This window comes from Tamandua tetradactyla, chromosome 8, assembly GCF_023851605.1.
Source record: "Tamandua tetradactyla isolate mTamTet1 chromosome 8, mTamTet1.pri, whole genome shotgun sequence".
NCBI lineage: Eukaryota > Metazoa > Chordata > Mammalia > Pilosa > Myrmecophagidae > Tamandua > Tamandua tetradactyla.
The window spans coordinates 29,684,422-29,709,671 of record NC_135334.1 but is presented as its reverse complement, the minus strand read 5'-3'; the positions used below and the strand labels follow the sequence as shown (position 1 = coordinate 29,709,671).

At 36.7% G+C, this 25,250-nt stretch overlaps 1 protein-coding gene and 1 pseudogene across 3 annotated transcripts in view; one reads left to right on the top strand and one right to left on the bottom strand.

The window, feature by feature from the left end:
* The window catches only part of SIK2 (salt inducible kinase 2), a 157,121-nt gene that overhangs the window by 100,818 nt on the left and 31,053 nt on the right, over positions 1-25,250 (top strand). For all 3 annotated transcript variants that reach the window (XM_077112978.1, XM_077112977.1, XM_077112976.1), the window contains exons 5-7: positions 21,603-21,727; positions 22,146-22,269; positions 23,591-23,811. In XM_077112978.1, coding sequence (XP_076969093.1) covers positions 21,603-21,727; positions 22,146-22,269; positions 23,591-23,811 — 470 coding nt within the window. The remainder of the gene's footprint in view (positions 1-21,602; positions 21,728-22,145; positions 22,270-23,590; positions 23,812-25,250) is intronic.
* Positions 4,448-4,971, bottom strand: LOC143644247 (large ribosomal subunit protein eL39-like; annotated as a pseudogene).

The window sequence follows — 25,250 nt, the reverse complement described above, 5'->3', positions numbered from 1 at the left end:
TCTCTCTCTCTCTCTCTCTCTCTCTTTCTGTCTCTCTCCCTCTCTGTCTCTCTCTCTCTCTCTGTCTCTCTCTGTCTCTCTCTGTCTCTCTCTCTGTCTCTCTCTCTCACACACACACACACACAGAGGTTTGTATTTATCATTTTTATTTTGAAAATGCAATATGCAGTTTTAGAATGATTCCATAATTTCTTATGTGCATTCACTTCTTCCATTTGATTTTTGTTGTAGTGGTGATTATTGTCCTTCTTTGTCCTTTGGCCCTTCCATTTGGTCTCATTCCTATTCCTTTCTTTCCTTTTTGTCAACCTTCTGTAATGCACTTCATTGAATTTTTTTTTTACTTCTCCTTGAAAGCATCAGCTGCCCTAAAATTGTCCTTTTCAGACACAGTGCTCCTTTTTGAAGTCCTTAGCTCTGTAGAAAGGAGGATGGGAACCCTGGTTCATCTTTACATTCCTTTATTGACAAAATAGAAATTCACAACAACAGCCCAGAGGACTCCTGGAAGTCTTTTTAAGCAGGGAAAGGTTAGAGGTGTAAATCATACTGCTCTAGGAATTAGAGATTGTCTTGTCACTAACATTTCAAAAGAAAGTTTCAAAGTAAAGCATCAAAGAAACTTTAAAAACACAGAATACTGCTTTAAGGTTTTAACTAAGTTTTGTGTGACTATATTATACCTATTATAATTCTGCCCTAAAATATAAGGAAATCAACTCAGTATCGTGGCATGCTGTTTTGTTTTTGCTGTTTTTATTTTTGTTTTTGAATATCTAAACTCCAGGACCTTCTAATTATCTAGAACAGAGGTAAAATTTGCTCTCTTCAGGTTCAGCTAGTATGACAACTAAGATTTACTGCACCTTCACTATTTTCAGGTACTCTGCTAGGTACTCAGATTATTTCATCTTCACAGTAACCCTAAGAAGCTGCATAATTATTGCCAGTTTTTAGATGAGAAAACAAACTCCAAGAGATTAAATAACTTGCTAAGGTGACCCAGATAATGAATAGCAGACATGGAGTTTAAACCTACCTCTCTTAATTGCAATATAGCTTCCAAGCATTATTTGTCAATTATTCCTTGAAGGGTACTCACTAACTACATTTTTGGCTCCATTATTATATTTATACATTGTGTACCTGATTGCATTCCTCATAAAAAGAAGTGTATCTAGGCACTCATATATTTTTTTAACCACATTTTTTCTCTGTCATCCTCACTACCCCCAACCCCACATTTTAGTAAATGTTTATTTAGCATCTACTGTGCTCCTGGGCTAAGACCTGGAGATTCAAACATTTCAAAACAACAACAGGAACAACAAAAAAGCCCAGCTCTGTTCTCCACTGCATGGGTGTGCATGTGTTGAGGGGATGACATAGGGATGGCTGCTTCAGGCAGATGGATCAACATCTGCAAAGGCGGAGAGGCAGAAGAAAACATGGAATGTTTAGGGAAACAACAGGTCAAAGCTAGTGGAATATCAGTGCCAGTGAGGGCTGATAGGATGAGAGCCTGGGCAGGTAAGCAGGGGCCAGATCTTGAAGGGTTTCAAATACCATAAAAAATTTCAGGGTGCCTGGGTGATTCAGGGGTAGAGTGCTCACCTTTCTTGCTGGAGACCTGGGTTCAATTCTTGGACCATGCACCACCCCCCCCCCCTAAAAAAAAAGTTTAGATGTGATCCACTGCCTTTAAAGAATTTCTCCAGAAATTTATTTTTATCCATAGTTTCTGTAACTTTTTGTGGCCCAACTTTAAGAACATTATCTTCTGATCTTGAGAATTTTTCTTGAATTCTGATTATTTAAGCTCTCCAAACTTTGATTTTCGTATCTATTAGAGATTGTTCTGTTTTTCCAGAATCTTGTAGGGAATAGTGATAATAAACAGACAGAGAGGCAGTATAGAATAATAGGTAAGTGTGTGGATCCTAGAGCCAGGCTGTCTGGGCTGGAATCAACCTGGCTCTGCCATTTACTATCTACATGACCTTGGACACATTGCTTAACTTCTCTGTCCTCAATTTCCCTATCTGTAAAGGAAAAATGATAGGAGTTCATATCTCATAGTGTTATTATTTGAGTTAATATTTGCATAGTACTTAGAATAGTGCCTGGTACATAATTAGTGCTTTGTAAATGTTTCTTAAATAAATTATTAATTAAAACTCCTGGTACCATGTAAGCACTCAATAAAGGGTGGCTATTACTTGTATTCAGTGTATGCTTGATAACATGTAAAATCAAATCCTTAAAATTTTGAAAGCCATAAAACTTCCCTCAGCATTTTTTTTAACCAGGACCTTAAAGCCTCAATACAAATCTTAAAGGAACATTGTTTATATTTTAAAATGCCTCTACTGTGATGCCAATTAACTTTTTTGAGAGCGATGGTTAAATGTAATTAATGCATAATTAATCTGACCTGTGGATCACAAGTCAGTTGCCTTTAACCCAAGGGGAATGTTTCCTTTCTGAGTTTATGTAATGTCATATCATCTTTCATCATTGCCTCCTACAACATCCTACTTCTAGGAGACCTTGAAACAGATTTACTGTATATGTAATTCTAGTTTTGTGAAGTTTTGAGCCCTAGAACTAGGAAGAGGGTGGTGAAATCTGAGACAGGTTTTATCAATAAAATCATTAAGTTTTGTATTTGTTAGTTTTCTGCCACCAGAATTATGTTTAATTTTAAAAAGAGCTTTGCATTAGCAAGCATCATGAGACTTTTTTCCCTTCAAATCTACTTATTACTAGCAGCATATTAAACCTGGAATATGAAAAGAGCTCAAAGGTTTGTTTTGGTTTTCCCACTTCATCTTACTCCCCCCTCATACCCTTCCTCCATTTTGGGCTAAGGAAAATAATTTATTTGATTCTTTACTGAGCACTCTGATTAGACAGAACTCTCACACCAGTCAGCAAGATTACATTTATTTCAAGTGTAATTACTGTTCTTTTGCCCTCCAGTCAGGTAGGGAGAGAGTGACTGATATTTGGAAGTGAACTATGCAGCTGGCCTTTTCTTGTTGGTGAGCAACAAAGTTTGCATTGACATCAGTGTTGGCTGAGCAGTATTCAGTTTGTGCAATGGGTCAGGTTTGTCTCTGTCACTCTCCTACCTTTTATTTGTCAGCTTTCACTTCCTTATAATTTTCTTCTTCAGTATTATTATGATAATTAAAAAAGATGTGTAGCTCTTCGTCAAGGATAGATACCCTAATTCTACTGGTTATTTTAGAAACAAGGATAAATTTAACCCTTAGGCCATCTGCTACTCTGTGGGAGGATTTTTTAAATTATAAATTAGACATTATAACACACTGCTAGAGATTTAAAATATCCCTGGTTGTGTTGATTCCTAGAAATAGTTTAATTTTTCTTAGTTTGAAGACTAGTTTTCAATGTTTTGTTTGTTGTTTTCCTTATTGAAAAAATTACTTAAATCATTTATGTAATAACCTTTCTACTTAGTCTTTGTCATTTAAATAAAAATTCTGGAACTATTCAGAAAGTGTAATCATTTTGCTATGATAAATACTAATAGACTTTAATATCTTCCTTTTCTTTTTCATAAACTTTTATTCTCTCTCTCCTCACTACTCAAAGAGTGGTCTAGGGACTAGCAGCAATCAGCATCACTTTAGACCTTGTTAGAAATTCAGAATCTCAGGTTCTACCCTAGACCTACTCAATCAGAATCTGCAGTTTAGCAAGCTACAAGGTGATTTGTTGTAGTACATTCATGTTAAAGGACTGATCTATTTCACGCCAATAAACAGAACAAAATTCTTTGATGTGCTCAGTTACCATTAAACAGTAGTCTTAGGATCAACCTATTTATTCTTTGCAAGTCCCCATTATTCCTAAAACATCAGCCCTTTGCAAGTGATGTTTGGGCATTGATAATTGATGTACTTTAATTAATGATGACAGCAGTAATAATTGGTGTGTTATCAAGAAGACAGGTCAATCAGTCAACTTTCAAAATATAAAGCAGAAAATAGTAATAGCAGTTCTAGTACTGTGTACAAGTATATTCATCGTTTGTAACTGGATAATTAGATAAGAGGTAGTTAAAAAGCATTCACCTTTTGAGACCATATTGATTTCCATGAGAGTGAGTAATTGATCTATTCTGTGGTTTAAGAGTCTACCCCAAACCCTATTTTTAATAGACATTTTAGGCCACATAGAAACCAAGGGAGAGAGTATAGATATATAAGAATAGCCCAAAACCCATATTGTAGTAAAACCTCAGAGTACATGCCTAAGTGTTGTGGGAGGAGAAATAGGAGTGTGGGGGTTTATCAGCTTCACATGAAAAGGACAAGATATATCTATTTAGTACATCATGCATTCTTAAAATGCATTTAGATTGCCAAAATGAATGTAGATATATATATATACACACACATATTTTTTCATGCAGAAATGATCACATATTTATTACTGAACCAACTTATTTATGCAGAAACATAAAAACTAGAAAAAAACAGGTTTTCCTCCAGTAAAATTAAGTTCAACTGCTCAGAAAGGGTTTTTTAGCTTGAAGGTGCCAGTGGACTTGGTACAGCATAAACATGTGTGCCATCATGTACAAATCTTTGTAGACCCAGCTTGGTTCTTCTCCAGTGTCTCCTATTGGAATTGTACCTGGTTTTATTGCCAATTTTCATTAGAATCTATTGAGGAATGGTATGATTTTGTTTTTGTTTCTTGCCTAGGAATCACTTGATTCTAAGAGTCTTATGAGAAGACATGGCGAAGCTAACATTCAAACACGCACACAGTGTTGGCGGTCAAAGAGAAAGAGAGGGCCATAGATATATATTTCATTTGGTTTATAAGCCTCCTAATTATTCCCACTCACTAAGGATGCTGTTAGCATAGCTTCTAATATCATAGAGAAGAGAAAGCCATCACTTGTCAACTTCTGTTATCACAGTGATAAATTAGAAAATCTCTGTTCTCTGTTTAATGTAGAAGATTTTTTTTTAGTTTATGACAGCCTCACCTCAATTTTAAGTTGATTAACACTGATTAGTGGCATCCTTGGAACATGGGTGATTTAGTAAAAAAAAAAATAATAATAACACCTGGCTAAGCCACTTTCACCTGTAGATACTTGGGCATGTTAGTTAACCACTTTGAGCCTCAGTTTCCCCCTTTGTAAAGTAAGGAGGACAGCAAACCTTGTAAGGTCAGCATCAGTATTACAGGAAATAATATACACAAAATATCAAGTATGTAGTGCCTAGCCCAAAGTAGGTTTGAATAATGAATGTTCTTTGGATTTGATTATAACTCATAGACCATGTTGAAGGACTGGTTGTCATTTTATTTGTAAAAATAGTTATGATTTCATATTGAACCTTCTTAAAATTGAAATACTAATAGATTCTTCATTTAAGACTTGTGTTTTTTCCTTCAAGGTTCAAGAAAAGGTTAAAAATCATGATTGATCTGACAAATTGAAAGTATGCTATGAGAAAGAGTTCAAATTTAATTTGCTCCCACACAAATGACAAATTGCTGCAGAAGAAAGAAACTTTCTTTTCAAAATTTTGTCAGAGTTGCTAAGTCAAAAACATATGAATAAAAATAGTATTGAGATAATGCTAGAATAAATCCTGAATTGGAGTCAGAGGTATCAGTATGAACTCATGGTTTTGTTTGTTTTTTAAATGCACATACATATAGATGAATACAGAAGTAAATATAGACGTGTGGCTTTTCATGAGTTAGTATTTATACATATATTTCCTAGCTCAGTCTGCTGATTGGGCGAGGAGCAGTGATGTCCCAGTAGCAGAGAGCACACCTAAGGCCTTTAGTCTTGGTTTCTAGGTACCATTCTTCAATAAAAGAGGCCATGGCTCCTTAGAGAAGTGGTTGATTTCAAGGCTTGGACAAGGAAGATATGCAAAATGAGCCTGAAACATATTTTGGTATAAAAGATAAGAAAATGCCCCCCCCCACACACAAAAGATTAGTTTCCTGTGGCCAATGCTGAAATAATGTGAGCATCAACATAAATAATAGTATGGAATTAATCCCAAGAATAAAACAAATATTCACCAACACATATATATAATAAATTAATTATTGAATAAATATATAAATGAGAAGGAAAAAATTTTCCTTAGGAAAGAATTCTAATTAATAAGTATAGAAGGAATAAGAGAAATTAAAACTCATCATTAGAATACCACAGTAATCACTGCTATAATCAAGGTCCACTAATAAATGCTTAACTTAGTGGGTAAAAATTTGAGAAGCAGGATATTTATATAGTTTCAATATATCTTCTATAAAACATTTCTTAATTACAAAGGGAAAAAAAGTAGCAGTGGAGATACCTGGCACAAAACCACCTTAATCATGTGATTAGGATTAACCTCACAATAATAAACGTAACTTCAAGCACCCTCTCATATGATGTGCTGAAAAGAGCACATTACTTCTGTAATGTTCTTCTCCAAACTTCATAACCTTAATCTGTGAGAAAACACCAAACAAACAAAACATGGGATCCTGAAATAAAAAGGGATGTAAATGAAAAATGGGTTAAAAACTTAAAAAAATGTAAAGTGAATACAACATTGCTTGGCATAAGTTTTAAGACAGAGAAACAAGCAAAATGTTTGCCACAATGGCTCAGTAGGCCAAGTTCTCGCCTGCTGTGCCAGAGACCCTGTTTTGATTCCTGGTGCCTGCCCATGCAAAAAAAGTAGTTAAAAAAAAAGTATTTGCAGAGACTTGAAACTTCTAGTTGACCAAGATGGTGGCATATGATGTTTCAGAGTGCCATTCCCCACCCCCACCCCCAGAATCTTGGAACAACTAGCAAAAACTGGCAGCCAGCTTCCTCAGAACTGCAGAAGGCAATTAAAGGGTTACAGTAATTGATTGAGTGCCAAATCCAGGCAACTATAGGAGGCGCTTGTGGCACTCTTGCTGCACCTCCCCCCCACCACCACCCCTATCTGGCACAGTGTGGAGCCAGCCTGCACTCCCATTATGGGGCCCTGGCCCTGTTCTAGAGGCAGCAGAGTAACCCCTATGTGTATACCACTGTTCCTATGTATCAGAACCAATCTGTTGGGTGTCAGACTGAAAGACTGACACGGGAAATGTGTCTCTGGCTCGTCTTCCAAAACTTCCCCTATAAGCAGAAGCATCTTGTAAACAGCTAAAGCACTTTGAGAAATGATTAAATCAAAGTGGCCTAGGACAAAGGATTACCAGCTTTTAAGAAATACAGTAGAGCACCTGGGGTGAATGGAAGAAGTCTGTTTCATAGGCATTAGAGAGGGCATTCAGATTCCTGAAAACAGAGGAATTCCTAAGGCCATGAATGAGCACATACCCTGGACAAGATGCAGGCTTAGAAAAGATGTAGAGGAGACTGTACTTTACTTTTACCTCAGGCTGATCTTGATAAGAGGGCTAAACTCTGAAGGAGAGCACCAGCCAACACCGAGTCAATTTGCAAAGGCTGTACATGTTCTTTTCTGTGTTGATTTGTTTGCTCCTGGTGCACTCAAGGAAATCTGTCAATAGCTGAATACAAACTTAAGGAGCAGATAGCTCAGGGACCAAATACCATGTTTAACATATTAATATATTAAAACATACAGTGTTCAACAAAAGATTATAAAACAAAGAAACAGGAACTGATGGTCCATAAAAGAAACAATATAAAAATTCAGAAACCATCAATGAAGTAGAAAAGACTTATGAATATAAAGGACAAGTATTTTTTTAAAAATGATGTTTAATATGCTTAAGGAGATAAAGAACTAAAGGATGGTAATCCTTTATTTATTTAACAATTAATGTCTAAAAAGAGCATCTCAATAAAGAGATAGAAGTTTTTAAAAGAACCCAAACAGAAATACTGGAGTTGAAGGCCACAATAACCAAACTGAAATATTCCCTGTCGGGTTTCATCAGCAGATTGGAGCTGGTAAAAGAATCAGTCAACTCAAGAAAGGCAATTGAAATGATTCAGGCTAAGAAGCACAAAGAAAAAAGAATGAAAAAAGTGAACACAGCCTAAGAGATCTGTCAGACACCATCAAGCTTATCATTATGGAAGTCCTAGAAGGAGAAGATAGAAAGGGACAGAAAGAATATTGAAAGAAATAATAGCAGGAAGCTCCAAATTTAATGAAAGGCATAAATATGCACATTCAAGAATCTCAAAGAACCCCAAACAGGATGAACTTGAAGAAAATCATGCCCAGACACTTAGCACTAAAACTGTTGAATGTCACCTACAAGGGGAGTTCTGAAAGCTGCAAAAGGAGAGCAACGTGTCACATACAAGGGAGCCCCAATAAGATTAAATACTGATTTCTCATCAGAATCCACAGAGACAAGAAGACTGTGGGATAAAATTAAGTTCTGAAAGAAAACATTGGCTAACCAAGAAATTTATATCTGGCAAGGCTGTTGTACTAGCTAGGAAATACCTTGAAATATAAAATCTATAAAAGTGTCTCACACAGCCGTGGGGATGCAAGAGTCCAAGATCTGTCGGGCAGTTCGTGAGCTGGTAGCTCCAGTGAAGGTCCTCAACAAACTCCCGGGAGAGGCTGGCCGGACAACCATGGGGATGCAAGAGTCCAAGATCTGCAGGGCAGGCCACAAGCTGGCAGCTCCAATGAAGGTCCTCAATGAGCGCTCAGGAGAAGCTGGCTAGCTGAAGCAGTAAAAGTGATTGTCTTCTCTGAATCCTCCTTAAAAGCCTTTCAGTGATTAGATTAAGCATCACTCATTGCAGAAGGCACTTCCTTTAATCAGCTGTGGATGCAGCCAGTGTGGTCAGGATTTAAGTCCATGAAATGTCCTCATAGCAACAGACAGGCCAGTGCTTGCCTGACCAGACACCTAGGCACCACCACCTGGACTAGTTGACACATGAACCTGACCATCACAGCTGTTTTTCAAAAATGAGGGAGAGAGTAAGACATTCCCAGATAAACAAAAGTTGAAGGAGTTCCTTACCACTAGAGTTGCCCTACAGGCAATGCAAAAGGGCACTCTTCAGACTGAAAGGAAAAGACACTAGACAGTAAATCAAAGTACTGTAAAGACTTCAGGAAAATGCAATCATTGAGTAATTATAAATGCCAGCACTCCACTTTTTACTTATTACATATTCTAAAATGCAAATGCATAAAAAGTATTGATACATAGATGGTTTGGGACATGCAATGTATAACTATATAATTTGTAACAAGTACCACAAAAAAGGTAAGAGGTGGAGGGTGTATTAGGGTTCTCTAGGGAATCAGAACCAATAGGAGATATCTGTAAACATGAGATTTTATAAAAGTGTTATGCAATTGTGAGGATGCACAATTCCAAATTCCATAGGGCAGGCTGTGAACTGGCAACAATAATGGTCTTTGATGAATTTCCCAGGAGAGGCTAGCTGGCTAAAAGTAGAAATGAAAGTTCTCTCTTCTGAGTGTGCTTATGTCATCACCTCTCCCTTAAAAGTCTTCAACTGATTGGATCAAATAACAGCTATTTTGATTCTCTCATTGCAGAACCTATTCCCCTTAGTTGATCATAGATGTAATCATCCATAGCTGCAATCAACTGACTAATGATTTAATAAACCAGAAGGCTGGTTTATTAACCAGCCACAGAATGTCCTTGCAGTAACTTTAGTCCAGTGCTTGCTTGACCAGACAGCGGGGCACCATCACCTAGCCAAGATGACACATGAACCTAACCACAATAGAGGGATTTATGAACAGTGCTTATGTATGCTGTTGAAGTTAAGTTGATGTCAAGTCAAACATGATTTTTATAGATTTTGGATATTAAATTTAAGCCCCATGGTTACCACAAAGCAAATATCTGAAAAATATATACAGAAGGAAATGAGAAGTGACTCGAACTAAAATAATGAAAAAATATTTAAGAAGGCATTAGCAGAACAAATTAGAGGAGCAAAAAAGCTGTGACTTACAAAGACGAATACCAACATGACGGAAAGTCCCACACTCCCAGTAGTTAATGGTAAATGGATTAAACTCTTCAGTTAAAAGGCAGAGATTGGCAGAACAGATAAAAAAGCACATCCCTTCTATACGCTGTTTACAAGAGACTAACTTTAAACTCAAAGACTCAAACAGGGTGAAAATGAAAGGTGGGAAAATATATACCATGAAAGAAAGTAGTAATCAAAACAGAGCTGGGGTAGCTATACTATCAGATAAAATAGACTTTAAGGCAAAAGACATAAAGAAAAAAGAAGGTCATTATATACTTGTAAAGGGGTCAGTTCAACAAGAAGGCATAATGGTCATATATATACATGTGCACCTAATGGCAGAGCATTGAAATATGTGAAGCAAATATTGACAGATATGAAGGGGGAAATTAGATAGCTCTACATTAGTACTAGGAGACTTCAATACACCACTTTCAAAAATGGGTAGAATATCTACATAGAATATCAGTAAGTAAATAGTAGATTTGAATGCTGTTATAAACCAGCTAGACCTAAAAAAAGAAGAGAAAACTAAACCCAAAGTGAGCAGAAGAAAGGAAATACAGAGACTCAATGGAGATAAATAAAATAGAGAATTTAAAAAAATAATCAACAAAACCAAAATCTGATATTTGAAAAGATCAATAAGATTGATGAAACTTTAGCTAAACTGACAAAAAAAGAGAGCAGGAGAGAGAGCCTATAAAAATCAGAAAAGAAAGTGCGGGGGTGGGGGGGATTACTTCCAACCACATAGAAATAAAAAGGATTATAAGAGGATACTATTAACAACTATACGCCAACAAATAGATAACCTAAATGAGATGGACAATTAACTCCACTGACTTAAGAAGTAGTTGGTCTCAATAGGCCAACATAGAGTGATTCCATCAAGAGATTGAATCGGTAATCAAAAACTTCCAAAGAAAAACTCAAGACCGGATGGTTTCATTGGTAAATTTTCCCAAACAATCTGAGAAGAATTAATATCAATCCTGCTAAAACTCTTCAAAAAAAATTAGAGGGGAGAACATTTTCTAATTCATTCTATGAGACCAACATTACCCTAATGCCAAAGTCAGACAAATATACACAAGAAAATTACAGACCAGTATCTCTCATAAGAGATGCAAAAGTCCTCAACAAAGTACTAGCAAACTGAATCCAACAGCATATTAAAAGAATTATACGCCATAATCAAGTGGGATTTATCCTTGGTATGCAAAGTTACTTCGGTGTAGAAAGACAATTATGTAATACACCACATTAACACAACGAAGGAAGAAAACAACATGATCATTTCAATTGATGTAGAAAAGGCATTTGATAAAATCTAGCATGGCTTCTTGATAAAATCACTTAGAACACTAGGAATAGAAGGAAACTTCAACATAATAAAAGTCATATATGAAAAGCCCAAAGCTGACATCCTACTTAATGGTAAAAGACTGAAAGCTTTGCCTTTAAGGTCAGGAACACGACAAGGATGCCCATTGGCACCACTGTCATTCAGCATTGTACTAGAAGTTCTTGCCAGAGCAATTAGGGCAAGAAAATTAAATAAAAGGCAACCAGATTGGAAAGGAAGAAGTAAAACTTTACCTATTTGCAGATGATATGATCCTACCTTCAGAAAATTCTGAAAAATCCACAATAAAGCTACTAAAAATAATAGACGAATTCAGCAAAGTGGGAGGGTACAAGACACAAAAATTAGTAGTGTTTCTATACATTGAATCTGAAGAGGAAACAAACAAAAAAATTGATTTACAATAGCAACTAAAAGAGCCAAATAGCTAGGAGTAAATTTAACCAAAGACGTAAAGGACTTGCAAACAGAAAACCTACAAAACATTGCTAAAAGAATTCAAAGATGACCTAAGTAAATACAAGGACATTCAATTATTTAATGTGGTGGTTTGAAGCTGTATTTACCCCCAGAAAAGCATGTTCTTAAAGGTAAACCATTCCTGTGGGTGTGGACCCATTGCAAATAGGATATTTTGATGAGGCTATTTCAGTTAAGGTGTGACCCACCTCATTTAGGATGGGTCTTACTCCTCCTACTGGAGTCCTTTATTAAAGAATGAAATTCAGACAGAGAGAGAAACTCAGGGAAGCAAGAAACTGAAAGCAATGAAACCTGGAAGAGAAGGGAGAGACAAAGAGATGCTGCCATGTGGCAGAGGAGTCAAGGATTCACGGCAGCTGGTCTTCAGTATGAAAGCATTTCCTTGATGTGCCTTGATTTTGGACATTTTTTCAGGCTCAAAATTGTAAGCTAATAAATTAATTGCCATTATTAAAAACCAACCTATTTTATGGTTATCTGCTTTCAGCAGTGTAGGAAATGAAAACCTTCTGTATTCATGGATCGTTAAGATGTCAGTTATACCAAAAGCGATTTACAGATTTACTGCATTCTAAATCAGAATCCCAACAGCCTTCTTTGCAGAAATGGAAAAGCCAGTCATCAAATTTATAGAAATGTAAGGGGTCCCAAATAGCCAAAACCAACTTGAAAAGGAACAAGGCTGGGAGGACTCATACTTCCTGATTTTAAATCTTCTTACAAAGCTACAGTAATCAAAAAAGAGTAATCACTTTTTTACTTTTACTTTATTTATTTATTTGAGTAATGAAAATGTTCAAAAATCAATTGTGATGATGAATGCATAATTATATGATGATAATGTGAACCACTGATTATATACTTTGGATGATTATATGGTATATGAATATATTATACATATCAATAAAATTGCATTTAAAAAAGAAAAAAAAAGAATGGTCACAAGGACTTTCATATAGACTAATGGAATCAGATTGAGAGTTCAGAAATAAACCCTTATACCTTTGACCAGTTGAATTTTGATAAGAGAGCAGAGTCCATTTAATTGGGGGAAAATGTCTCTTCAACAAATGGTTGAACTAGATAGTCATATGCAAAAGAATACATAAGGACCCTGACCTTATACCATATGCAAAAATAATTCAAAGTGACCCAAAGACATAAATATAAGAACCAAAACTATAAAGCCAGAAGAAAGCATAGGGAGGTATGTTTAGGACCTTGTGTTAGGCAGTGGTTTCTTATACCACTTTATGCTTTATACCAAAAGCAAGAGCAATGAAAAAAAAATAGATAAATGGGACCTCATCAGAATTCAAACCTTTTGAGCACCAAAGGACTTCATCAGGAAGTAAAATGGCAACCTACAGAATAGGAGAAAATATTTGGAAACCATATATCCAATGAGGGTTTAATATCCAGACTATATAAAGAAATCTTACAACTCAACAACAGCAATAAAACAACCCAATTTTAAAATAGGCAAAAGACTTCAATAGATATTTCTCCAAAGAAGATATACAAATGACCAAAAACCACATCTGCCACTGTGGAGATGCAGATCAAAATCACAATGAGATACCATTTCTTCAAACACATACTTGCACACTGATGTTCATAACACCATTACTCACAATTGCCAAGAGATGGAGGCAACCCAAGTGTGCATCAACCAATGAAATAAATAAAATGTCATATATGCACAATGGAATATTATTCAGCCATAAAAAGCAATGAAATTCTGATACATACAACAACATGGAGAACCTTGAAGACATCATGTTGCATGAAATAAGCCAGACACAAAAGGACAACTATTGCATCATGGCACTAATATAAAGTAATTTGAATAAGTAAATTCATAGAGTCAGAAACTAGAATAACAGGTTCCAGTAACTGGGGTGGGGGTTAGGAAATGAAGAATTAATGCTTACTTGCTGCAGAGTTTGTTTGGGGCAATGAAAGAGTTTTGAAAATGGTTGGTGGTAATGGGGAATATAATTACAGTACAGAATTGTATATTTGAATGAGGCTTAAAGGGACTAATTTTAGGTTTGCATATCTGTTACTAGAATAAAAAATTTTAAAAGCCAAAGGACTGTACAACACAGTAACCCTTAAACTTTGGGGTATCAATAATATAGTTATAATATTTTTTCAGTAGTTGAAACAAAGGTATATAAATATTTTTAAACATTAAAAATAAATTAATTTTTAGAAATATTTAAGCAATGTTTGAGGAATGTAGCAGCCATAGCTTTAGATATTAACTTCCAGATCAGAGAATTAGAAGACATTAAACTAGAAGGACGTTTTCTTTCCAGCAAGGCCAGGTCTGATTTGCATCTGGCATAGAGAAAGGAGTGCCCAAGTGATTGTTTTTAATGACGTTTTCCAAAAGTCTTTTGGGGGTGTCTTTTTATTCTCTGAGTTTACACAGTAGTTGACACATGTATAGCATGCCCGTGTTGAGAGAAGGTATGAAAGAATTTGGTTAGTTTGATGAAGCATGATTGTAGCCATTCCAATTTGAATAAGTGGTGATAAACAAATCTTGCATAGTTGTGCCATTTTTATATTTCATCCCTCTTGTTCACCTCACTTCACTGTGTGCTTTTAGGCAGAAGGCTACAGACTGAATGAAGCAAATCATCCAGTTTCCCATGAAGAAGTAGAAAGGCTTTTATTTTTTAAGTGCCTTTCCATTGCCACTTCTTTGAACTGACAATTATTAAATTGCTCAAAAATAGTATATATCACTGTGCCAGGGAAAGACAATTAACAGTGAAGGCTCTGTAATCAGACCTGGTTTCTGCTCCAGTTCTTTTGCTTAGTAACTAAATGTATAACCTCTGGCAAGGTACTTAATTTTCTACCCTCACTGTTATGTAAAATAAGGATACCTCATAGGGTTATTAAGAAGAGTAAATGAGATCATCTTCAGAAATGTTAGGTGAGTTCCTGGCACACAGTAAGCACTTTTAAAAGTGATAACAATGAAAACATATTCATTCAGGAAACATTTATTAAATACCTGTTGTCTACAGACATTATGCTAAGTGCTGTGACTACACACCTGTCTCATTTCCCAATTTTCTACGCTCAAGTCTATTCAGGAAGACAAATAAGTAAAACAATAAAAATAATAATGATATAGCACCTATATCGTTATTATTATCTGTTGAGCACCTACTATGTTTCAATATCATACCTAAAGCAGTGTATATCGTCTCTTTTTTTTTAACTTTTTTTATTAATTAAAAAAATTAACAAACAAAACATTTAGAAATCATTCCATTCTACATATATAATCAGTAATTCTTAATATCGTCACAGTTGCATATTCATCATTTCTTAGTACATTTGCATCAATTTAGAAAAAGAAATAAAAAGACAACAGAAAAAGAAATAAAATGATAATAGAGAAAAAAAACTATACATACCATACCCCTTACCCCTAGCTTTCATTTACCACTATTTCAAACTGAATTTATTTTAACATTTGTTCCCCCTATTATTTATTTTTATTCCATATGTTCTACTCTTCTGTTGATATAGTAGCTAAAAGGAGCATCAGACATAAGGTTTTCACATTCACAGAGTCTCATTGTGAAAGCTATATCATTGTTCAAACATAATCAAGAAACATGGCTACTGGAACACAGCACTACATTTTCAGGCAATTCCCTCCAGCCTCATGGATAAGATTTTTAATAAGGTTGCTAAGCATTGATAATGGAGGTTATAAGGGGTGTGGGATGTTTTTGGTTTTGTTTTTGTGTTTTTTTGAGTAATGAGAATATTCTCAAATTGATTTTAGTGGTGAATGCATAACTTTGTGATTATACCCCAAGAGCCATTGATTGTACATTTTGAGTAGATTTATGGTGTATGAATAAAACTGTGAGGTCAGTGATTATGTCTCCTCTTCCATTTCTGATCTTATTTATTTGCGTCCTCTCTCTTCTTCTTTTTGTCAATCTTGCTAAGGGCCCATCAATCTTATTGATTTTCTCATAGAACCAACTTCTGGTCTTATTGATTTTCTCTATTGTTTTCATGTTCTCAATTTCATTTATTTCTGCTCTAATCTTTGTTATTTCTTTCCTTTTGCTTGCTTTGGGGTTAGTTTGCTGTTCTTTCTCCAGTTCTTCCAAGTGGACAGTTAATTCCCTAATTTTTGCCCTTTCTTCTTTTTTGATATAGGCATTTAGGGCAATAAATTTCCCTCTTAGCACTGCCTTTGCTGCGTCCCATAGGTTTTGATATGTTGTGTTTTCATTTTCATTCACTTTGAGATATTTACTAATTTCTCTTGTAATTTCTTCCTTGACCCACTGGTTGTTTAAGAGTGTGTTGTTGAGCCTCCACGTATTTGTGAATTTTCTGGCACTCTGCCTATTATTGATTTCCAACTTCATTCCTTTATGATCCGAGAAAGTGTTCTGTATGATTTCAATCTTTTTAAATTTGTTGAGACTTGCTTTGTGACCCAGCATATGGTCTGTCTTTGAGAATGATCCATGGGCACTTGAGAAAAAGGTGTATCCTGCTGTTGTGGGATGTAATGTCCTATAAATGTCGTTAAGTCTAGCTCATTTATTGTAATATTCAAATTCTCTGTTTCTTTATTGATCCTCTGTCTAGATGTTCTGTCCATTGATGAGAGCGGGGAGTTGAAGTCTCCAACTATTATGGTAGATGTGTCTATTTCCCTTTTCAGTATTTGCAGTGTATGCCTCACATATTTTGGGGCATTCTGGTTCGGTGCATAAATATTTATGATTGTTATGTCTTCTTGTTGAATTGTTCCTTTTATTAGTAGATAGTATCCTTCTTTGTCTCTTTTACCTGTTTTACATTTGAAGTCTAATTTGTTGGATATTAGTATAGCTACTCCTGCTCTTTTCTGGTTGTTATTTGCATGAAATATCTTTTCCCAACCTTTCACTTTCAACCTATGTTTATCTTTGGGTCTAAGATGTGTTTTCTGTAGACAGCATATAGAAGGATCCTGTTTTTTAATCCATTCTGTCAGTCTATGTCTTTTGATTGGGAAGTTCAGTCCATTAACATTTAGTGTTATTACTGTTTGGGTAGTACTTTCCTCTACCATTTTGCCTTTTGTATTTTATATATCATATCTAATTTTCCTTCTTTCTACACTCTTCTCCATACCTCTCTCTTCTGTCTTTTCATATCTGTCTCTGGTGCTCCCTTTAGTATTTCTTGCAGAACTGGTCTCTTAGTCACAAATTCTCTCAGTGACTTTTTGTCTGAAAATGTTTTAATTTCTCCCTCATTTTTGAAGAACAATTTTGCTAGATATAGAATTCTTGGTTGGCAGTTTTTCTCTTTTAGTAATTTAAATATATCATCCCACTGTCTTCTAGCCTCCATGGTTTCTGCTGAGAAATCTACACATAGTCTTATTGGGTTTCCCTTGTATGTGATGGATTGCTTTTCTCTTGCTGCTTTCAAAATCCTCTCTTTCTCTTTGACCTCTGACATTCTAACTAGTAAGTGTCTTGGAGAACGTGTATTTGGATCTATTCTCTTTGGGGTGCACTGCACTTCTTGGATCTGTAATTTTAGGTCTTTCATAAGAGTTGGGAAATTTTCAGTGATAATTTCTTCTATTAGTTTTTCTCCTCCTTTTCCCTTCTCTTCTCCTTCCGAGACACCCACAACATGTATATTTGTGCGCTTCATATTATCATTCAATTCCCTGAGCCCCTGCTCATATTTTTCCATTCTTTTCCCTATAGTTTCTGTTTCTTTTTGGATTTCAGATGTTCCATCCTCCAGTTCACTAATTCTAACTTCTGTCTCTTGAAATCTACCATTGTAGGTTTCCATTGTTTTTTTCATCTCTTCTACTGTACCTTTCATTCCCATAAGCTCTGTGATTTGTTTTTTTAGACTTTCCATTTCTTCTTTTTGTTCATTCTTTGCCTTCTTCATGTCCTCCCTCAGTTCATTGATTTGGTTTTTGAAGAGGTTTTCCATTTCTGTTCGTATATTCAGACTTAGTTGTCTCAGCTCCTGTATCTCATTTGAACTATTGGTTTGTTCCTTTGGCTGGGCCATATCTTCAATTTTCCTGGTGTGATTTGTTAATTTTTGCTGGCATCTGGATATTTAATTACCTTAATTAGTTTATTCTGGAGATTGCTTTCACTTATCTTACCTAGGGTTTTCTTGCTAGATGAGTTTGTTGTCTATCTGTTCATTGACCTTCATTTCAGCTTTTTCTGGGCCTCTAGCTTACGTTTTGTTTAACAGAGGGTAATTTTTCAGTTCTTGTTTTCTTGTTTCTTGTCCTGCTTGTAAGGTGCCTTTTCCCTCCCCACCCTTAGGAGGGTCTACATAGGTATTACAGACTCCAACTGGGTTTTCCCTGACTAAGCTGGCCTCCTTTCAGGGGGAAGGAATCACCTGCGTCAGTTTTCCCTGAGTGTGAGACCCAGCAGGTTGAAAGACTTTCCTGTGGAGTCTCTGGGCTCTGTTTTTCTTATCCTCCCCAGTATGTGGCGCTTGTCTGTCTGCGGGTCCCACCAGCAAAAGATGTTGTGGCTCCTTTAACTTTGGAAGGTTCTCCCTGCTGGGGGCGTGGTGGAAACAGAGGAAAGGTTGTAGGCTGGTTTTCCCCTTTCCTCTTTTTCGGTTAGCCCAATAGGCGACCTCCGCCTTGACCAGTTTCGCCTGAGCTGGGGGCCTAATTTTAGTAGTCAGAATTTGTTTATTAATGCCACTATTGGTGTTTGGTTGGACTCAGTCCCTGCTACTGTTAGAGACTCTTTCCTTTCCCTCCAGGAAGCTGCCTGTGGGGGAGGGGCACCGGCTGCCACAGTTTGGGGATCTGCACGCGGCTTGGGGAACTGCGCGCGGCTTGGGGAACTCACTGTTCCGGAGACTCGCAGCCGATCCAGCTGGTCCAGAGTGGGGTACGCTGTGTGTCCGGTCACTGTCATGGCTCTGAGAGCTGTCCTGTACTGTTTCTGGTTATTTAGTAGTTGCTCTGGAGGATGAACTAAAACGCGTACACATTACTAAGCTGCCATCTTGGCCCCCCTCATCATCTCTTTTTATCAGTAGTCCAACAACCTTATGAAGTTTAGGTATTGTCCCCATTTTGCAAATAAGGAAACTAAGGCTCAGAGAAGTCATATACCCAGGATTTGAACCCAGATCTTCCTGACTCCAAAGTCTTCCTTAACCAATACATCAGATGATTAAAAATACCATTTTTTAAGTGTTTTGGCAGGGTTATTGAAGACATCTGCATATGTGACATTGGAACAGTTTTCTCAGTGTTTTGAAAAGAATGTTCCCACAGACTCAAGTCTTCTATCTTCCTCATTTATCTACAAAAAATAGAAGTAAAGTGTTGCTTAGTACTGTTCTTTCTGGAAGTTCACAGAAAACTTTCTTCATCCTAGATATGAAAAGCATCCACAAGCACTTGGATTCTTTCTTAGCTCTTTGTGCTTTTGCCTATAAAGTGTACCAGTGAGAGAGCTGAGGGCAGTGGAGGCCAGGCTGCCTTCCTTACAGGCCACTGTCCTGTCACTCCTTTAATTTCATTTTCACCAGACTGTGGGTAAGTTCAGAATGAAGTAGCTCTGTAATGACTCTTTGAAACTTTGAGACATTAAAACTTTACAACACTATTTGGAGCAACATACATAGTTAAAACTCATCATATATGCTTATGGTGTAGCATTTACTGAAACTTTCAGAATCTCCAAACACACATCCCTGAGCTTCTTATGCTCTTCTGTATGAGAAGAAATTAATATTTTCTTCTTTAGACGTTAAATGACTATCTTGTCCTTGATTGAAATTGTGCTTTTTCTGGAAAATTAGAAATGTATCTATATGTACATATGACTTACAATGTGATTTGAGATTTGAGTGGTTAGTTATAGAGGTGGAATTTAGAAAATAAGTCCTCTGATAGTTATTTTGGAAACAGAGCATAAGACAGAACCAAGGTCACATTGTGAAGGGAGAAAAAGATCTCCTTGGCATCCTCTTTGTCTCATATTCCAATCAAGGACTGACCACAGTGTTGTTCCACCAAACTTAGTTAGGGTACCTGAGGCTCTTTCCTGGGTGCACCCTCTTTTCTCTTCTGTACCCTCAAGCTCCCTCTGCACTTCCTCTGGTGTATTTCTAGGGCCTTTTTCTCAGAATGACAATAGTTGATGGTAATAGTTTTACAGAAGGAGACAGAATGTGACATTTTACAACTATTGTGTTTTAGGCACTTTGCATTTTAATCTCATTTAATCCTTGCAATATCCATTCTGGGTTGCTGGTATTCCCGTATTTATAGACAAAGAAACTAAGGTTCAGAGAAGTTAAATAATTTACCTAGAAAACTTGAAACTAGAAAGTGACAAAACTGGAAATCTCTTGTTTTCCCCAACTTCCATGAAGCTGTGGTGGGGATTGTTATTGTTATTACTGTTATTGCTGCTTGTCCCTAGTTCGAAAGTCTAAATAGCTAACAAAGTGGACAGATACATGCATCGTCTCAAGGTAGGAATAGAGTGCTTGTGCATTTACACTAACTAATTTGATCCTCGCGCCAACCTGCTGACTAGGTATATTTATTTTTTCAACATTACAGTTGGGGAACTAAGACTCAGAAACACTGATTCAAAGTCACACAACTAGTAGGTCTGGCACTAGAGACTTGATCCATACCCCCTTGGGGCATCTCATAAAGCTTTACCGTCCTTGCAGCACGGTGTGCCAACTTAGAGCCAGTTCCTGTTACTAAGGCAATGTCACTGATTCAGTCAGGAGTGTGGAACAATGCTAGACAAAATAAATGTAACATGCAAAATAGTAGGAATTAATTTCTTCAGTAAGACTGTGAGACTGTGTGAAGATTTAGGAAAAGAATGTAAGCTTACATTTGTACCAAAGCTAGCTGAATTTGTCCTTTAGCTTAATTTTCATGTGTATCAAAGGCATCTCAGTACTGTGTTTCCAGAGTGTGCAGTCTGGGTATCAAACTGTAGATTCACTGTGACTCAGATTATAAAGGGAAGACCATTTACTGTGTGGAGGTATAATGCCACCATATTCCATAAATGAACACATAAGTGATCCTGGTGATAGGTGGCCCATTGCTGGGCCATGTTTAGATGGTATTTGCCTATATCTGGATGTATAGACCCACACTTAGTTGTTACTTAGAAAGCCCTGGCCTCAGTTGCTGTATAAGGTTATATCCTCCTACCCTGGGGTAATAGCTTGTAAGAGCAGTCAGTCACCAGGTTATATTTAAGTAAATATCAAGTTCTGTCATTTGTTTCTTATCTTATAGACCATACAAAATAGAACTATTGATCAATCATGAGAACTGAAATTCTAAGATTATCACATTCACATTGATTATCCACACCAAAGGATTTTCTTTCAGCCCTAAAAATTCATTTAAGCTCTTTTTCCAGTCTCTCAGTTACTTTCTTTGAGAAGAAAACTTGATTTCACTCATTCAACAAATATATATTGGGTACTTCACTATTTGCTGATCATCATGCTGAAGTGCTAGGGAAACATCACAAACCAGCTGGCATCCTAGTCCTCGCAGAGCAAAAAGTGGCCATATTGTTAATATTGTATATTATAATAAAATTCATTACAGAGAAACTCAGTATAGTTTGAGAGCATAGATTAAAGTAACATTTATTTCCATCCCACTAGATTTCGGTTTTGGAAATTTCTTTAAAAGCGGTGAACTCCTGGCAACATGGTGTGGCAGCCCCCCTTACGCAGCCCCGGAAGTCTTTGAAGGGCAGCAGTATGAAGGACCACAGCTGGATATTTGGGTATTTCTTTGCTTTGCTGTGTTAAATGCATCTTTAATGATAATACTTGGTACTCTGGCCCATCTTAATAGCTTTTTGGTACCTAACCCTTGGGCAATATTTCATATTTCCCTATCCACTGGACTGTACTTAGAGCATCTTGAATAGGACCCCTAAGAAAGGATATCTAGGGACATGTTATCCTAATAGCAGCAATAATTTAAAGTCAAATAGCAATCAAATGATTAAATTCAGAGCTTTTGGTATTCATTATAGGGTACTTTGTTGCAGTAGTAAGCATTTCAGATTTTTTCAAATTCTGAAAAAATACTAGACTCAGATAGGAATCTTTCCTATGATTTTAAGAAACGTGAGGATGGAAACCACAGAGTGTTTGAAGCTCTTGGTAGAAAAGTGACTGGACTGTTTTCTTCCCTAGAGCATGGGAGTTGTTCTTTATGTCCTGGTCTGTGGGGCTCTGCCTTTTGATGGCCCTACTCTTCCAATTTTGAGGCAGAGGGTCCTGGAAGGAAGATTTCGGATTCCATATTTCATGTCAGAAGGTAACGTATTCATCTTACTAATTGTGTTTTACAGAATTTGAGCTCTGAATTAAATACCTAGGCAAAAGCTTCCCTTTTTCTAAGAGTTTGTGTGTCAAATAAAGTGACTGAGTTACTTTAAATACCACAGAAAGAAGCAGCCCCCTCGATGTAGGTGAGACAAATTCCAGCCTTCCTACTTGTAACTGAAAACAGAATCAGTTTCCCAGATTAACAGCACAAGTCTTCCCATTCACTCTGAGTCTATAAATGTCCCCAGTTTATTTTAGACTTAGAAGAGCATATCATAGATAAAGATTCACACCATTTTGCTCAGTATGAAATGAATTTTCCTTTTTCCTTTGGTAGGAAGCTGCAGACTTAAAATTTTTTAATTGAATTAAAAGCCAAATGGCAAAACTGTTGAATTAGGACGAAATGCCATAATCTGCACCAGCCTTGTATTAGGTTGTTACCTCAGAGGCAGGTTACCTTTACTCCATAGTTTAGTTTTGGTTATTATCCTTAACTCTTTTGTTCCTAGTAAACCCTTAGGAGTAGTTCTTTTGTAATTAAGAGCATAGACTCTGGAGCCCGACTGCCTGGATTTAATCCAGGTCCACCACTCAGAGTGTTCAACCCTGGCTTCAGTTTCCTCATCTGTAAAATGGAAATAGCAATAGATCCAGCCCTTGGGGGTGTTGTGAGAGTTAATTAAATTGCTCTATATAAAGCTCTTAGCACAGTGCCTGACACATAGTGAGTGATAGAAGATTATCTTATAAGGGGGCAGTGAGGAGCGTGATGTCAACTCAGAGAATAAGCTAGTGCCCAAAGTGGCAGCAGTATAGTTTGGTAGTATAATCAGAAGTAAACAATGTTTTACCTACATTTTTATCAGCTATACTGATGTGGAAAAAACCAACAGTATGTTGGAGAGCTGTTTGCCTCCATTATATAGCTTTAATGTGTTAGCCTCTCAGGTGACTGAGGATCAGTTTATTATTTACAGTCTAAGAATGTTTTTTTTTTCCTTAAGTCAAATCAAAATCTGTGACTAGATATTAATTTTCAGTTAAGAAACTCAGTTAGTAGAAAGATTCATTTAGCACAGAATTGGATAGACCCACAACCTCCTGTTTTCCTTAAACATTTGTCCATAATGTGAACTTGACAAATATAAGTAGCTTTCATGTGTTGATTTATTCATTTTAATCCCTGCTCTGTAGAAGACACTGTGGAAGATACAAAGATGAAAGCCACTGCCCAAAGTCACATGAGTCAGGCAAATAAACGCAAGTGCAAGGTGATTGATGTGCCTTTTGTAACATGTTTTCTCTAGATTGTGAACATCTTATTCGAAGGATGTTGGTCCTTGACCCATCCAAACGACTAACCATAGCTCAAATCAAGGAGCATAAATGGATGCTAGTAGAAGTTCCTATACAGAGACCTGTACTCTATCCACAAGGGCAAGAAAATGAGCCATCCATTGGCGAGTTTAATGAACAGGTTCTGCGATTGATGCACGGCCTTGGAATAGATCAACAGAAAACCATTGAGGTAAAGTGACCACAGATTTGACTCAAGCTATGTTAAGATTCCGTTATACTTAGTAACTTGAAATGTCATGTCATATGCATACCTGTCAGCCTGTTCTTTTAAAGGTCCATCACCAGCACCTCAGTGTACTATTCAATTTTTCCTAAAGATTACCTGAGACACTATATATGTGTCTAGTTACTAAGCTATTGGAATGTGATATACCAGAAACAGAATGGCTTTTTTTTCTTTACATGGGCAGGCACTAGGAATTGAAACTGGGTCTCCGGCATGGCAGGCGAGAACTCTGCTACTAAGCCACCATGGCCCACCCATGCAATGGCTTTTTAAAAGAAGGATTTATTAAGCTACAAGTTTACAGTTCTAAGACTGTGAAAATGTCCAAATTAAGGCACCAACAAGAGGTTGTCTTCACTCAAGAAAGGCTGATAAATTTCAGGGTTTCTCTCAGTTGGGATCCGCATGGCAACAATTTCTGCTAGCTTTCTCTCCCAACTTCTGGTTTCATGAACTCCCCTGGGGGTATTTTCTTTCTTCATCTCCAAATGAAGTTGTGTGGACTCTGTTTGTTCTGTTTGTTCTGTCAGTTCTGGTGGCTCTAATGCTTTTTTCCAAAATGGTTCACTCTTAAAGGGCTCCAGCAAGGGACCTCACCCTGAATGGGCACAGACACATCTCCATGGAAACCATCCAGTCAAAGGTTACCACCCACAATTGGGTGGGTCACATCTCCATGGAAACACCAAAAAGATCCCACCCAGAAATATTGAATGAGGATGAAAGGACATGGCTTTCCTGGGTATACACACAAATTTAAACTGGCACAATATGTTTGCTTTTCTTCAGTGTAAAAGTCTTTTGGGGTAATGGAAAAGTTTTAGCAATGGCTGATGGAGATTGAGACAAAATTTTGCATATGTAATTAGCACCACTGAATTATATATTTGAAAGGGAAATTTTAGGTTGTATCTCAGTTACCACACACATACCCCAAACCCCTAGAACTGTACAACACAATGTAAACAGTATTCTCAAGTTAATAACATAATTACAGTAATAATGTTTCATGAATTGTAACAAAGATACCACACCAATGCAAAATGTTAGTAATAGGGGAAACTGTGTGGGGTGGGGAAATGGGAAGTCTGCACTTCCTGCATGATTTTTTCTGTAAACGTACAACTGCTCCATTTAAAATGTTTTAAAAAAATCAAGAGCTACGAGGGTACAGAAAATTCAAAAAAGACAAGAATGAATGCTTAACAAATACAAAGTAGAACATTTCTTCCAAGATGAAGCATGAAGTTTTATATAGGTATTAAACTAGTTTAAAAGGAAAATAAATGTGCAGATACGGAACAAGGCTGAGGGCTGAGCAGGAAACAAGGAGAAGGGTAGGCATCAATTAAGAAAATCAGTTGGGTTTCTTAAAGTCAGTT